The following is a 13,624-nucleotide window of genomic DNA, read 5'->3' as shown; positions in this document are numbered from 1 at the left end:
GTAACCTGCCCTTAGCTCCTTAAGGATTTTCCACACCAATCAATTACTAAAATTAAATTATATTCAAAGAATTTTTCCCATCCTATGCTAATACTGAATTTAGCTCATCTTTCCAAAGAAGGGTTTGCATGCCTGAAAGCTTGTTTTTTCTATATATGACCTAGTAAAAGATGCTTCTCTTTCCACCATTTCACACCGCTTCTGTAATCCCTTACTACCACAGAAGCGACAGCACTACTGTAGGGATATTTATACTGATGTTATTCAGGAAAGATGGTGCCCCTGCTGGATTTCAAACCTCAGTTTGGCAACAATGCAGCTCCTGGTACAATGCTCTTTCAAGAATGGAGTCATGCAGCTATTTTGTAAGGTGGTTTGGATGTTATAGGCTTGGTGACATTTTTACAACCACATTAGCATTCAGGTGTGGGGATGCAACAGAAGCAACTAGAAGCTAAAAAAGGGAAGCTTACGGAGGCACGCGTGAGGGTCTGAGATGGCTTTGCGTGGGTCCTGGTAAAAGAAAAGCTTGCACTGGTCACAGTGTTGCCCCGTGGTGTTGTCCTGGCAGTCCTCGCAGACCCCGCCGCTGACCCCACCACTGGCCTGGTACACGTCCATGTCAAAGTGGCATCTGCCAGAATGGCCATTGCAGTTACAGCCTGCAAACAAAAACAGACAGGAGATATTTAGCACCACGGTTCCTGGCCTTGGCACCATTGCTGTCTACCTTTAACACTGAGTTACTTGTCATTCACATCATTTCAATGTCCCAGACAGACTACAGCGTCCGAGGCCTTGCGCTTTACAGTGGGGTCGAAAAATCACAGAGTCCAGGTTGTGCAAATAATGATGCTTCTATTGCAAGTTTGTTTTGCTGCTGTCAACAAAGTTTATAGGGTTTACACCTATTAGGTAGGAATATAATGATGCTAAGATTGGGGACAAATTGGAAAAAAAAAAAAGAAACACAAGACTGTGGAAAAAAGTTGGAGAGAAGGGGGAGCAAGACCAAAGGTGAAGAAAATTAAATATCTTGGCTGCAGAAGTTAGCAGTCTGCACAGGAGGTGGCTCTGAGTCATTTCAAAGTCTTGTCTTGGGCATGTGTTCATGTCTTAGAGTCAAACCAAGTCAAATGAGCTGCCAGGAGAAACATGACAGCAGGCTCCTGCACCTCATTACGTGAGTGGCACCATTTCAGGCTGACATACCAGCTGCCAGACGCTGTGAGAAACTCTGGGTGCTTCCGATCCTGCCTCAGGAAGGATCCTCCCCTCCAGAGAGCAGCAGCTGCCCCAAGGAGGAGGCAGCATCCTCCCATAAAACACCCCACAGGCACCCTGGGGAGGGTAAGGTAGGAGAGACAGTGAGGTAAGGTAACCTCCTCCATCGCCTCCTTCTCTGTGGGGTAGCTGGAGCCTTACCCAAGTCAGAATTGGCCTTATACTTTGAGAAGTATCCATGCAGGGGTCTGTGCCTGACATGGAGTGGGGAACATTGCTCCACCAACGAAAGATCTAGCTGAATGTTTGCTACAGATCCTCATGTATTATTCTTGCATGTCCTACATTATTCACCACTGTGGAAATAAATAATTCAGTCTTGTCTAATACTTCTTCCATTTGCAAGGGAAAGATCTTATGCTAAACAATGAATGGTCTTTTTTGCATTATTGTCTTTTTCTTTTTCTTTTTTTAATTTCTTTTTATGAAAAATAGGAATGTAAAACAGTTCTCCTTCCTGTAGGGCTACACAACACTGACGGATGCACAAATCCATCTGTTTTTCTAGATGAAGCATGGAAAACCATCACATAATCCATTGTGCTGGGACTGTGCTGCACCCCACCCTCACCCCCCTGTAATTAAAAAGGAAAATGATGTTTTTGAGTTACGTTTGCAGGCGTTATCTTGTGCCCCTTCAGCTGGCCTCCAGGGAGCATCATTGTAGAAGTCTTTACATCTTTCGCAGGATGGGCCTTCAGTGTTATGGTGGCAGATACATCTCCCATGGACCTGCAGTATGGTGAGAAGAGATAAGATGACAAGAAAGGAGAAGAGAAGATAGGAGAAGATGAAGAGAAGAGAAGAGAAGAGAAGAGAAGAGAAGAGAAGAGAAGAGAAGAGAAGAGAAGAGAAGAGAAGAGAAGAGAAGAGAAGAGAAGAGAAGAGAAGAGAAGAGAAGAGAAGAGAAGAGAAGAGAAGAGAAGAGAAGAGAAGAGAAGAGAAGAGAAGAGAAGAGAAGAGAAGAGAAGAGAAGAGAAAAGAAGAGAAGAGAAGAGAAGAAGATAATGACTCTATTCAGATTTGTGGAATTTGAAGTGAAATATAAAAGCATCTTTTCCTCTCTCAAGTGAAACAGATGTGGATCAAAATGATGTTTTCTCTATGTCTGCTGAAGTAATGTGTTCCTGATGGCTCTGTTGCCTACCTTAAGTAATAGATTCAAAGTGATCTTTTCTTTTTCTACTACTGCAAGTCTTAATGCTACAAAATGGCCACTAATCTCCAGCAAGAACTCCTAAATCAAGTTTTATCATTCCAGGAATTATATCTGTATTCATAAGAAGGGATAGAGCCCCTCCTGAGCTGCTTATGCTATGTTAAAAGGCTTATCTGCAAATCCAGTCGGTAGTAATCTGCTTGAGGTACACCAGCAAGATCATGGAAATTCAAAGCTCTTTGGCTCCCTCAGCTGACAAAATGCTCATTTATTTGAAAAAAAGGTCTGGAGAATACCTGTAAGATTTAACCAGTTTTAAAAATGCTAAGCAACAATGAGGAAAAAAAAAAAAAGATTTCTAGTGATTCCAATGGAGACTTCAACTTTTTTATTTCTGTATCTCTCTCCCTACATGTCTCTGTTCTGAAATACATATTTTCTAGGGGAAAAAAAAATAAAAAATAATAATAATAAAAAAGAAACAAAACACTCTTGTTCCCAGAAAGAATTTGCAATAACATTCCTAATTTTTTTAATAATCCTTTTTTCATGGGTTAGCTTTGCACTATCAGCCATTCTTTGTGCCAGCATCTCCTTCCCTGCTGCAGAGCCCCTGAGCCCAGTTGGAGAGTGGAATGCACCCAGCAAGCGGCCAGTCAAGTCCGCACACAGCGCGGGCTACTTACCACGTTATATTTGCACCATTACAGCTCTGGTATTTTGCTGCTATTCTCAACGTGTCACGACCTGGTTGCTTTTGAAACACCACACCGGTGCCAACAAAGAAACAACTTCTGAGCTATCTGGCCCAGAGCTCTAAAGGAAGAAGCTGTGCACTAGAGATGCAAATGGTCAATCCAAAGGTCATCAGGGACCTTCCTTCCTCTCCCTCCCTCCTTTCACCCCTTCCTTCCCCCAGAATACCAGGTAGGGACTGCCCTTGTTGGAGATGGTGTTAATGCCATACCATCCCAGGCTGATGGAAGGCATCACCCCGCAGATTCTGCATGGGATCACAGTGGCTGGCGTGACCATTGCAAAAGCAGCTGCCCCGCACAACCACCTCATAGACAGCGTAGTAGTACTTCTTGAGGGGGTCACCGTGCCTTCTTCCAAGCAGAGCATCCCCGAGGGTGTGGAGTTTGGTGAAGTTGATCCTTAGGTTTGTCATCGTAATGAGCTCTGCAGGGAAAGAAAAGAAATCAAGAGCCCAAGTTCATTTGGAAATGAAGTGGGTCAAAATCTTCAGCTTGCATCAAACATCCAGTAATTCCCCCATACTGAAGAAATAGTTAAAATGATATTGGCCATGACCAGTAATCCACACAGTGTCGGGGCACGGACACACTCCTGGCACACAGCTGCATAGCATTCACACTTTCCCTGGCACAGCCTTGGCCTGGCCAAGCTGTGTCTCCCCATCCAATGCCTCCTGGGCCCATGCACAGCTCTGGGGCTGCTCCCAAAAGGCAGTGAAGATTAGGCCACCCCCTCCCTGAGGGAAACAGAGCACAGCTGCATGGAGCTGTTCAGAGTTGGGCTGTTTGCCTGCTGGGCTAGGGGACAAGACCAGCCCACTTAATTTTTTAATACAGATGTCTCCCTATAATCTTTAGGGATAAATTTTCAATATCCCTGATTTACACCAGCTGAGCTTTTGACCCTCTCAGCGTACAAAGTGTCTTCAGAGGAAACCTGCACTGTTCTTACCTTGGATATATGGCACGTATGGGTTTTCTATTTCAAAGCTGGGATCCAAAGCTTTTAAGACAACCTGAAAAACAAATTAAAAACAGCTCTATAAGTCATGGAAGCTATTCTTTTTGGACATAAAGTCTGTTACCCGAGACCCATTTGATACTTATTGCACTTCACAGATACCATAGAACTTAAAACCAGGTGGTGGCCCTGGTTCAGCAAGTACTCTCACTCTTTCACCCTGGCTTTGCGAGGCAAAAAGCCTTTTTGTCAGATTGATGTGTCAGGATTAGGTGTGTGCCCTTCAGCCATAGAGGTTGAAGAACTCTGATGAGGAGGGACTTTCACATTAATTTGAAAACCAGGATAAACCACTAGAAGGCCTTGCACAGTTGTTTTACGAGTTCATTTGGATATGAAACTATGAGTAAAACACTGTGGTTTTCTTTCCCTCCTACTTCAGTAAAGTCAACACCACTTCATGTCCCAGGGTTTGTATAAGTGGATCTGATGGGTACAGAAGTGAGTCCCTCAGCTCCAGAAAACTGGCCACGTATGATCTCAAACACAGACTCCTAGCAATACCTCGCCTTCAGTGGAGGGCTCGATGTCTGAATATCTCGAATCACAAATGACGTCCCCCACACCCTTTGCTGGACCAGGAGAGATGTTGGGAAAAGAAGCTGCGCAGTCTTGTGCAAAATATCTAAATGCTTTCCAGGTCTGTCCAAAGTCAGTGGAGCGTTCAACCAGCATTGCTGCAGGCCGAAATGTCTGCAAAAAAAAAACATTATTTCATGAATTTCTTAACCAGACATTGATAAGACATCTCAGGAGCTGTTGTACTGACATTCCTGCTTGGGGGATGCCAACATCTGCAGCTAAAATTCTGTGCTTGGATCTTGCAGGTGCCCTATGGGGATACTGTGCTGCTTACAGGAGTCTCTAAAGAAGCCAGATTCCTCATACAAACCTTCTAAGCAAAAGGGCAGGGCAACCTCCTGTAGAGGGAGAAGATTGCTTTCTAAATAAGGAAATCTACATTAACAGTGTAGGAATTCTATAGAAAAAAACTGTGTAACCACCTCGATGGATCATAATAGGCATGCATAAGAAGACTGAATTAAACTTGAAAGAGCAACCTCAGTTCAGAAATGTCCTAAAATGTTTGGGCTTAATGTTGCTTTTTTTTTTTTTAAGCTTTAATTCTCGGATTTATAGAAAACAGGACCAGAAGGCACATGAATGGGAAGCTATTCAGTCTATCCGCCTCCCCTAAGGCAGGATCAACTATAACCATACTTGACAGGTGTTTATCTAACCTGCTCTTACAAACCTCTAAACAGATGATGCTTTCACTGCTTCTCTAAGCAATTATTCCTGTGGTTAAATAATTAGTGTATAAATTACATGAAAGCTCTGGTAAAAGGTGTGTGTGTAGTACCTTAAAGGTCAGGATAAGATGGCTGAACTGGAATAAGGTTTCCAGGTCCAGTCGAATGCTGACATGGTCAATACCTGAAAAGAGAAGGAAAATGAAGTGAAGAGCACAACACACAGGCAGCTTTCCTTGGGGAATTTAAAGATGCCTTTTCCAACACAGCAGCCCTGCTCTTTGGGGCATCCTGTGAGCACAAACCCAGAATGGGATCCACAATGCTGTGAGTCAGAGGCTGCATGAGATGGTTGAAGGTCCTGCTCAGACCATTCAGACTGAAAATGACAGTGATCGTAAGGTTCTGGGTTCATGTCTTACTGTAACCACTTAGATTTTTCTTAATTCCACTCAAATTATTTGCTTATTTCTGACAGAAATGCAAAACAATACAAAATATGGGGTTTTCTTCATGCTAAATTGACCTGTTAAACCCTTCTATACTGACAGACCTGAAAGTGTTGTGAGCAAAGCCACCACACCAGACATTTTCCAAAAGTACAACAGATATAGATAAACAAAACAAAACAAAAAACACAAACAAACAAACAAACAAAATGTCAAATAAGATAGAGTAAATGACATTCCTCCTACTATGCTTTCACAGAGAAGATGTAAGAATATATCAATTGTGTGACGAACTACTACGAAGAAGCTTGTGACAAAATTAACATGGGGCAATAAAGGTACTGGTATGGTAGCCAAGCTTTATTTAATTATTCACTAAAATACAAGTACTTTTCACTGCAAGCACTACTTGTGTTAAATGTGTCTTTGTGTTTTGCCTACTCTGTCACTATGCGTTTGTAGGCAAATGCACCTTGTACTGCTGAATCAAAGAGCACACGTGGTCTTCATGAAGGCCAAATGGTTGATAACAGTTACAGAAGTGAATCTAACCTCATGCAGAAATGTTTTGTGAAGGAAACTTACCGTTTTCTGACTGCCACCACTTTTTTTTCCTATCAGGCTCAAAAGTTGTGATAACGTTTTCAATCATGTGGCTGTTGTGCTGCGTATAGGGGTTGTATGGGTACCTGGAATCACAGAGAAAGCACTTCTGTTCAGCCTAGAAAACAAAACAAGCAGAATAAAGGATGAGTTCAGTCTCTACTCTAAAGACCAGCTGGATTCACATGTATTTATGTGATTGCAGGCTCTAGCCTGGAGTGAGATCACAGAGGGGATGCAAGGGAGGACTGGCTCCTTCAGGGACTGACGAAGCCTTGAAGAGGATCATTCACTACATCACTCTTTTTCTTTTTTTTTCCCTTCTCTTTTTTGCATATTTCCTAGCACCTTGGAGGTGTTGCCAGGAGCAGCAGCCAGGTGCAATTGTGCAAATGGAAAGCAAGGCTAGATCCAGGTAAATGTAAGTGGCCTGGGCTGACACCACCAACTGAACCACTGCTGGTGCCTTCTGTAAGCAAAACTGGGAGGTCAGTAGGGTGACAGGGAAGACGTGAGGAGAGGTGACAAGGTGAACATGTCAGGTGGGCAGATGAGTCATGCTGAGCTGCGTGGACCAGCACAAGCTGTGACAGCAGGAATGCAGCAGGGAGCTGGGCATGGCCCGGCACCCTACAGGGAAGGAAGGAGGAGGCAAGGATTCAGCGCCTTGGATGAGGCTGACAGCACAAAGTTGACTTTAGTGGCTGGAAATGGTCAGAGGCCAGGCTGGAAATGACTGGGATGGGACTGGGGCAGAGGTGCCTGCCCAGCACACTCAGGATTTACAGGGAAACACTAGGAATGGTTTGCACATGTATCACAGAATGGCTTGGGTTGGAAGGGACCTTAAAGGTCATCTAACTCCAGCCCCCCTGCCACGAGCAAGGATGCCACCCACCAGATCAGGTAGGCCAAGTAGCCAGCTTTCATGTATTATGAAATCACCTGGGAATTATTCACATTTAAACGAATAAAGAGATACAGGTTTGCAGGTGTGCTATGATCCATATGTTTTAAATACTACAATAAATATATACTTAAACATTATGATAAATATACGTCATATTTAGCCATTCGACATTGCACTTTGCGGCCTGTGATGAAAATTCAACTTATAAGACAAGACAGAAGTACAAAAAATACTCAGTCATCTCATTTTACAAAGCTCTGGAAAGGAGAGCTCGGTTATCTCAGCATTTGGCAGGACTGTGCACACCCACGCTCTGGCTTATACAGACACACTCAGCATGACACTCATTCAACTTATGTTTAAGGTTGCACCGTAACAACCTTTCTGTGCCCCAAATGACAAGCATGTGCATGTCCCCGTGGGCAGGTCTGCCAGATCCCATCTGCCTCTGAAGCACGCAGCTTTACACCCTCCTCAGCACCGAGTTCTCTTTCTTTTCCTTTCTAGACATAAAGTGCAATCATAGGGCCAAAACCCACTTAACCTACATTTAGAAACAGAGACGTTATTCTAAGCAAGACTGACAACTATTTAAAGTGCTTCTTTTCAAACACAAAGAAGTCAAACTCTACTTTTTTTTTTTTCAATCTGAATTTTCATTAAACATCCTAACCAAGCCTGGGCTGTTGGCAGCTTGCCACGCTGCCTGACAAACTTCCACACGCCGGGACTGCTCTCGTCACGGTGCTCTTGTCATGGCACAGGTCATTGGGAGGGGAATTTGGGGAGGAAGAACTCAACTTTGCGAGGCATGAAGCTTCCTGGCTTGCCTCCAGCAAAGTGCTCAAGGGTGTGCTGGTGGGGAAGAGAATTGATTTCAGCAGGACTCTCTATATACTTTAGGTGGCACGCACGTTTAAGGGGAGCTGGTACAGCAGATTGCATTGCTGGAATATAAAAACATCTCTGGGAAGCAGCAGGACTTGTGACTCGTTGTCTTCAGGAGACAGTCACCAAGGGTCAAGATGTATCAAGGCAGCATTAAATCACTGGGAGTATTGCAGGAACAGCTGTTCCTTTTCGAGTCTGTATTTACATAATACAAAGGATAAGTACAGGCAAGTGAAAATATTAATTTTTGATCACTCTTTGATCTCCTCTTAAAAAGACAAAAAAGGCAGCCGTACAGCCAAGGGCCAGAAATGCAACGTCTCAGAGATGACTCTTTGTGCCTCACAACCAAGCTGCACCAAGGCTTGGAGCACAGCCAGCAGTTTAGTGCCCAGGATCCATTTGTTCAAACAACCTGGGGAAAAACTGCAAAGAGTGAAGAGCAGCTCAAACAACCTTTCAGAAGGGAAAAAAGATATTTAAGTTTTGCAGAGTAACTTGGAGCAGTGCTCGGTGTCATCTCAGCATGGCAGAGCTTCACACTGTAAATGTGTCACAGCATTTTGCCAGAAGGTCATAAACTAAATATTTTAAATTGCTTATAAATGAAGTGGCATTTTATTAACTTCCTCTTTAGCCTACAGATGGTATTTAGTGAAAATACTTCTGCTTGCAAGAATTTATTAGCTCAGTGGGGCCAAGTCCTCCAGGATGTGCTGTAGGGGAGTCTGTTTCTGCTGGACAGTGTGGGAACATGTTCAATGGACCCACAGGGTCTCCACAGCTGCTTCCCCAAGAGGGATCCATTTAATTGCCCATATTTTGTGTCTACCTACCTACCCACATGGCCAAAGACTGCAGCTTTTCATCTGCCAGAAATGTTTTTTTTTTTGCTTTCATTGATGTTGGTCTTACTTCAGATCAAACAACATGAGAGGATGCAGTACGAATCTCTGAACAGGCTGCCTCAGCTCTCAGCACTGTATGGGACGTGTCCCTCAATAAAGACATGTCAAGGACCACGTTCATCCTGCTAAGCACTCACACACATGCAAACTGTGGTCTTCATCTCCAAGCGGGGAAAGACTGGCAGACCAAAGCTCGCTCAGAAATCCCCGTGCTCATTTGCATCTCATGGATATTTCTCCCTCTGGAGAAGCTGTGCATCACTGGGCAGGCTGTGTGCTGCTTTCGCCAAACCCTCCATATGTGCTGCAATAAGGCACAGCCTCACACCAGGCATATTTCATGCTGTCTGATGATCATTCAAACAACTCCAGTAGAAGCTTCACAGTCTGGTCAACTTCTTTTACAGACAAGAACATCGTTAGTAAGCAGAGCTCAGTTTACTAAAGAAGAAGAGCAAACCAACCTCGAGGTAGCCTATAATGCAGTACTTCTGAGGGTTCTTCAATCCACAGGTAGATGAGGCTGTTAATTGCTTGCTGCGACCCAGGAGGAGGTCCCCAATGGCTGGGTGGCAGGACCCGGCACCACAGTCATCCTGTGCCTGCTGGGGTCTTATCAGCACTGAGCATCGAAGAAAATCAGAGAGTTGAAATTAGTTCATGTACTCAGCAATACTCTGCAGAGAAAATCGGTTATGTTCTGACATCAGCAGAAAAGTAAATTCTTTGTCTATTTTCCTTTTGTACTTAATCATATTAAGTACAAAAGTACAAAAGTACAGCTCGGTGCTGGGGCCGGTCCTCTTTAATATCTTCATCGATGATCTGGACGAGGGCATCGAGTGCACCCTCAGTAAGTTTGCAGATGACACCAAGTTAGGTGCGTGTGTCGATCTGCTTGAGGGTAGGAAAGCTCTGCAGGAGGATCTGGATAGGCTGCACCGATGGGCTGAGGTCAACTGCATGAAGTTCAACAAGGCCAAGTGCCGGGTCCTGCACCTGGGGCGCAATAACCCCAAGCAGAGCTACAGGCTGGGAGAGGAATGGTTGGAGAGCTGCCAGGCAGAGAAGGACCTGGAAGTGATGGTGGATAGTCGGCTGAATATGAGCCAGCAGTGTGCTCAGGTGGCCAAGAAGGCCAACGGCATCCTGGCTTGTATCAGGAACAGTGTGACCAGCAGGGCTAGGGAGGTGATCGTCCCCCTGTACTCGGCTCTGGTGAGGCCGCACCTCGAGTACTGTGTTCAGTTTTGGGCCCCTCGCTACAAGAAGGACATCGAGGTGCTTGAGCGGGTGCAGAGAAGGGCGACGAAGCTGGTGAGGGGCCTGGAGAACAAGTCCTACGAGGAGCGGCTGAGGGAGCTGGGCTTGTTCAGCCTGGAGAAGAGGAGGCTCAGGGGCGACCTTATCGCTCTCTATAGGTACCTCAAGGGAGGCTGTAGCGAGGTGGGGGTTGGTCTGTTCTCCCACGTGCCTGGTGACAGGACGAGGGGGAATGGGCTTAAGTTGAGCCAGGGGAGTTTTAGGTTAGATGTTAGGAAGAACTTCTTCACTGAAAGGGTTGTGAGGCATTGGAACAGGCTGCCCAGGGAAGTGGCGGAGTCACCATCCCTGGAAGTCTTCAAAAGACGTTTAGATGTAGAGCTTAGGGATATGGTTTAGTGGGGACTGCTAGCGTTAGGTCAGAGGTTGGACTCGATGATCTTGAGGTCTCTTCCAACCTAGAAATTCTGTGATTCTGTGATTCTGTGATATCCTCTCTGAACCTGGAAGAGCTTTGTTCATGAACACACCTGCTGCAAAATCATAAAAAAATATACCACGCATACTGAAAATTTATGCTAAAACTTAAATAATCTGCACTTTATTGCTCATCAAACATGCCAGTCTGCTAGGAGTAATAACAGATGATGTGTCCTATCCTGGTGTACCCAGAGACAGCACTACTGCAGCAGAATCACAGGCATTGCAATCAGCTTAGATAGGAAGGAAAGAAGAAATTCCTTATTATGAGTGTGGTGAGGCCCTGGCACAGGCTGCCCAGAGAAGCTGTGGCTGCTACATCTCTGGAGGTGCTCAAGGCCAGGCTGGATGGGGCTTTGGGCAACCTGGTCTGGTGGGAGGTGTCCCTGCCCATGGCATGGGGCTGGAACTGGGTGGGCTTTAAGGTCCTTTCTATCCCAAACCATTCAATGATTCTGTGATTCTCTGGCTTTGTGAGCAGGACCAGATTCTGATTCATTCTGCTGCTTTCTGCTGAGTTGTCCAAGTTGTACTGATGGAACTGAGTACAGGTATGAAGTCAGGGGTCCTTATGATTTTCTGGTGATCTGCAATGAACATCCTGATCCAGTCCCAGCGCCCTCTGTTTGGAACCCATGGAATGGTCATTAATAATTAATCAGCATAATTTAGAGTTCTGTAAATAATTGTCAGTTTTTTCAGTTTATTTTGTCTGACAAGAATTTATTTTTTTTTTTCCATTATGTCAAGACTTCCCTTACAGGGCTTGTCCTTTTAAACAAGTTCTGTCCTGAAACCCTGAACAGGAATGGGTACCTTGGAGGCTTTATCTGCTCAGCTTTACTTGGCTCAACTTGTTATAAAAAGTGCAGTTAAAAAAATAGAATCAATACATGAAGATCCCACAGGGATATGAGGAGCAGTAATGCAATTACAGCAGTAAATATGCATTATTTACTACGAATGGTTGTAGAAACTGCTGCAACATCCAGATTTCAGTTTGTGGCTCAGGCTATACTTCAGGCGATCAATGAAGCTTGACTCATTAAGTATAAAACAATAAATATGTTTGGTTGGCTTGCCTTTATTTATCCATATTTATTTATTTATTTTAATAAATTATTTATTTATCTTTATTTATTATTCTTTATTTATGTATTAGCTGTTAGCAGGCATTGATTGCCCACTTCAGGACCTGTTTCAGATTCAATCACAATGTGTATCTTTTCTTTGTATTTAAAGCTCTCACATCACTCATAGCTCCTAGGCAGGAGAGTGGGGAACAAGGACTCCATATCTCATGCATTTAACTGTGTATGTAAAAGAAGTCCTCCAAAAAAATCTTGGATTGACACATAAATGACATGATAATATTTCAAAATTGGCTCCAATGACTGTAACATTTGTACTTACTGTGAAACAACAGAAGGGCCAGCCCAAGCCTCATGCCTCTGCGTGGAGCTCAGGGTGGTCTGATGATGGTGGGTCACGCAGTGCTCCGCTGCACAAGGGCACACCTTCTGCAGGGCTATCCTTCAGCAAAATGAAGGAACAAAATAAAAACATCATGACTGAAAGGAAACCCTAGTTATGATTTTGTTCTAGAAGAAATTTCTCATGACAGTTTTCAGTGCTCAGAATGAGATCAAAGCATAGGGACACCTCGTATGTGGTTTAGCAGAAGACCATAAAAGCATATTCAGATAGTTTGAAATAATAATAAAAAAAATGCTATCAGCAAAAACATGGTAGTGTTTGAATATCAGCTACTTAACCCTAACTAGATTCAACAGGGCTGTTTGAAGACACCTAACTCCTTCTCTTGTTTCTTGTTTCTTTGCACTGACTTCAAACAAAGCCAGTGGTCCTAATGTAGATGCTACCAAGAAATGCCTGAAGTCGGGTGCTACGAATTTTGGCCTCATCAGAGACAGAATTGTAACAAAATTATAATTAGAAATTATAAAATTAATCTTTAAGTGAAGTGAGGAAAAATGGGTAATGTCAGTATCAGTGCAAAATACTTGTATAGAGGAGTGCTCAGCTGGAACCCAAGGCAGGTTGATTGTGGTTTTTACTTCACATCCTTCCTCTTACCACTCACATGGAGGAAGATATCATTTGCCAACACAAAAACTCTATTGGGTAAAGAGAGGGCAGACATGGATGGAAAGATGACCCAGCATTTAGTCACCAAGTAGAGCTCCCAAACCCCAGCCTGACTCCAGATCTGTGCCTTCCATCTATTTCTTCATCTGTAGGCATCAGCGGGACCAGCGTGTCCTGATGCAGCTGTTTCCCGAGGTGTCCCCATGCAAGCACACCAATGTGCTGCTTCTTGGATCTGTTCTTGTTCCTCACCTTCATGCGACTGTCACTACCCTCCCTGCATGAGCTAAGATGAAATACCCCAGTGTGGCAGACTAGAGGAACTCGTCACTTAAGAAACAAAGGCATTCAGAGCATTTCAGATTTTACAGGCTCCACATAGGCTTGTTTCACACAGTCCCATTCAGAACACGGGAGAATAGCCCCCTGTTTCAGCAGCCATAGGTAGAGAAAGCTATAAGGGGCCACCAGACTTTCATGCTCCTTCAGTTTCTCTCATTTGCCACAACCACGGAGAGCCTGGTGTGCTACAGTGA

At 44.2% G+C, this 13,624-nt stretch overlaps 1 protein-coding gene across 1 annotated transcript in view; it reads right to left on the bottom strand.

The window, feature by feature from the left end:
* The window catches only part of LAMB4 (laminin subunit beta 4), a gene marked incomplete at both ends in the record, with an annotated part of 43,366 nt that extends 30,940 nt beyond the window's left edge, over positions 1 to 12,426 (bottom strand). The window contains 9 exons of the mRNA XM_084284804.1: positions 474 to 662; positions 1,896 to 2,016; positions 3,411 to 3,625; positions 4,154 to 4,217; positions 4,727 to 4,915; positions 5,586 to 5,659; positions 6,510 to 6,645; positions 9,701 to 9,858; positions 12,393 to 12,426. Coding sequence (XP_084140930.1) covers positions 474 to 662; positions 1,896 to 2,016; positions 3,411 to 3,625; positions 4,154 to 4,217; positions 4,727 to 4,915; positions 5,586 to 5,659; positions 6,510 to 6,645; positions 9,701 to 9,858; positions 12,393 to 12,426 — 1,180 coding nt within the window. The remainder of the gene's footprint in view (positions 1 to 473; positions 663 to 1,895; positions 2,017 to 3,410; positions 3,626 to 4,153; positions 4,218 to 4,726; positions 4,916 to 5,585; positions 5,660 to 6,509; positions 6,646 to 9,700; positions 9,859 to 12,392) is intronic.
* Between the last annotated feature and the right edge of the window lie 1,198 nt (positions 12,427 to 13,624).

This window comes from Netta rufina, assembly GCF_964035555.1.
Source record: "Netta rufina genome assembly, chromosome: 1".
Taxonomy (NCBI): Eukaryota; Metazoa; Chordata; class Aves; order Anseriformes; family Anatidae; genus Netta; species Netta rufina.
The sequence above is the reverse complement of the archived record's forward strand: the minus strand, read 5'-3'. Positions and strand labels throughout refer to the sequence as shown.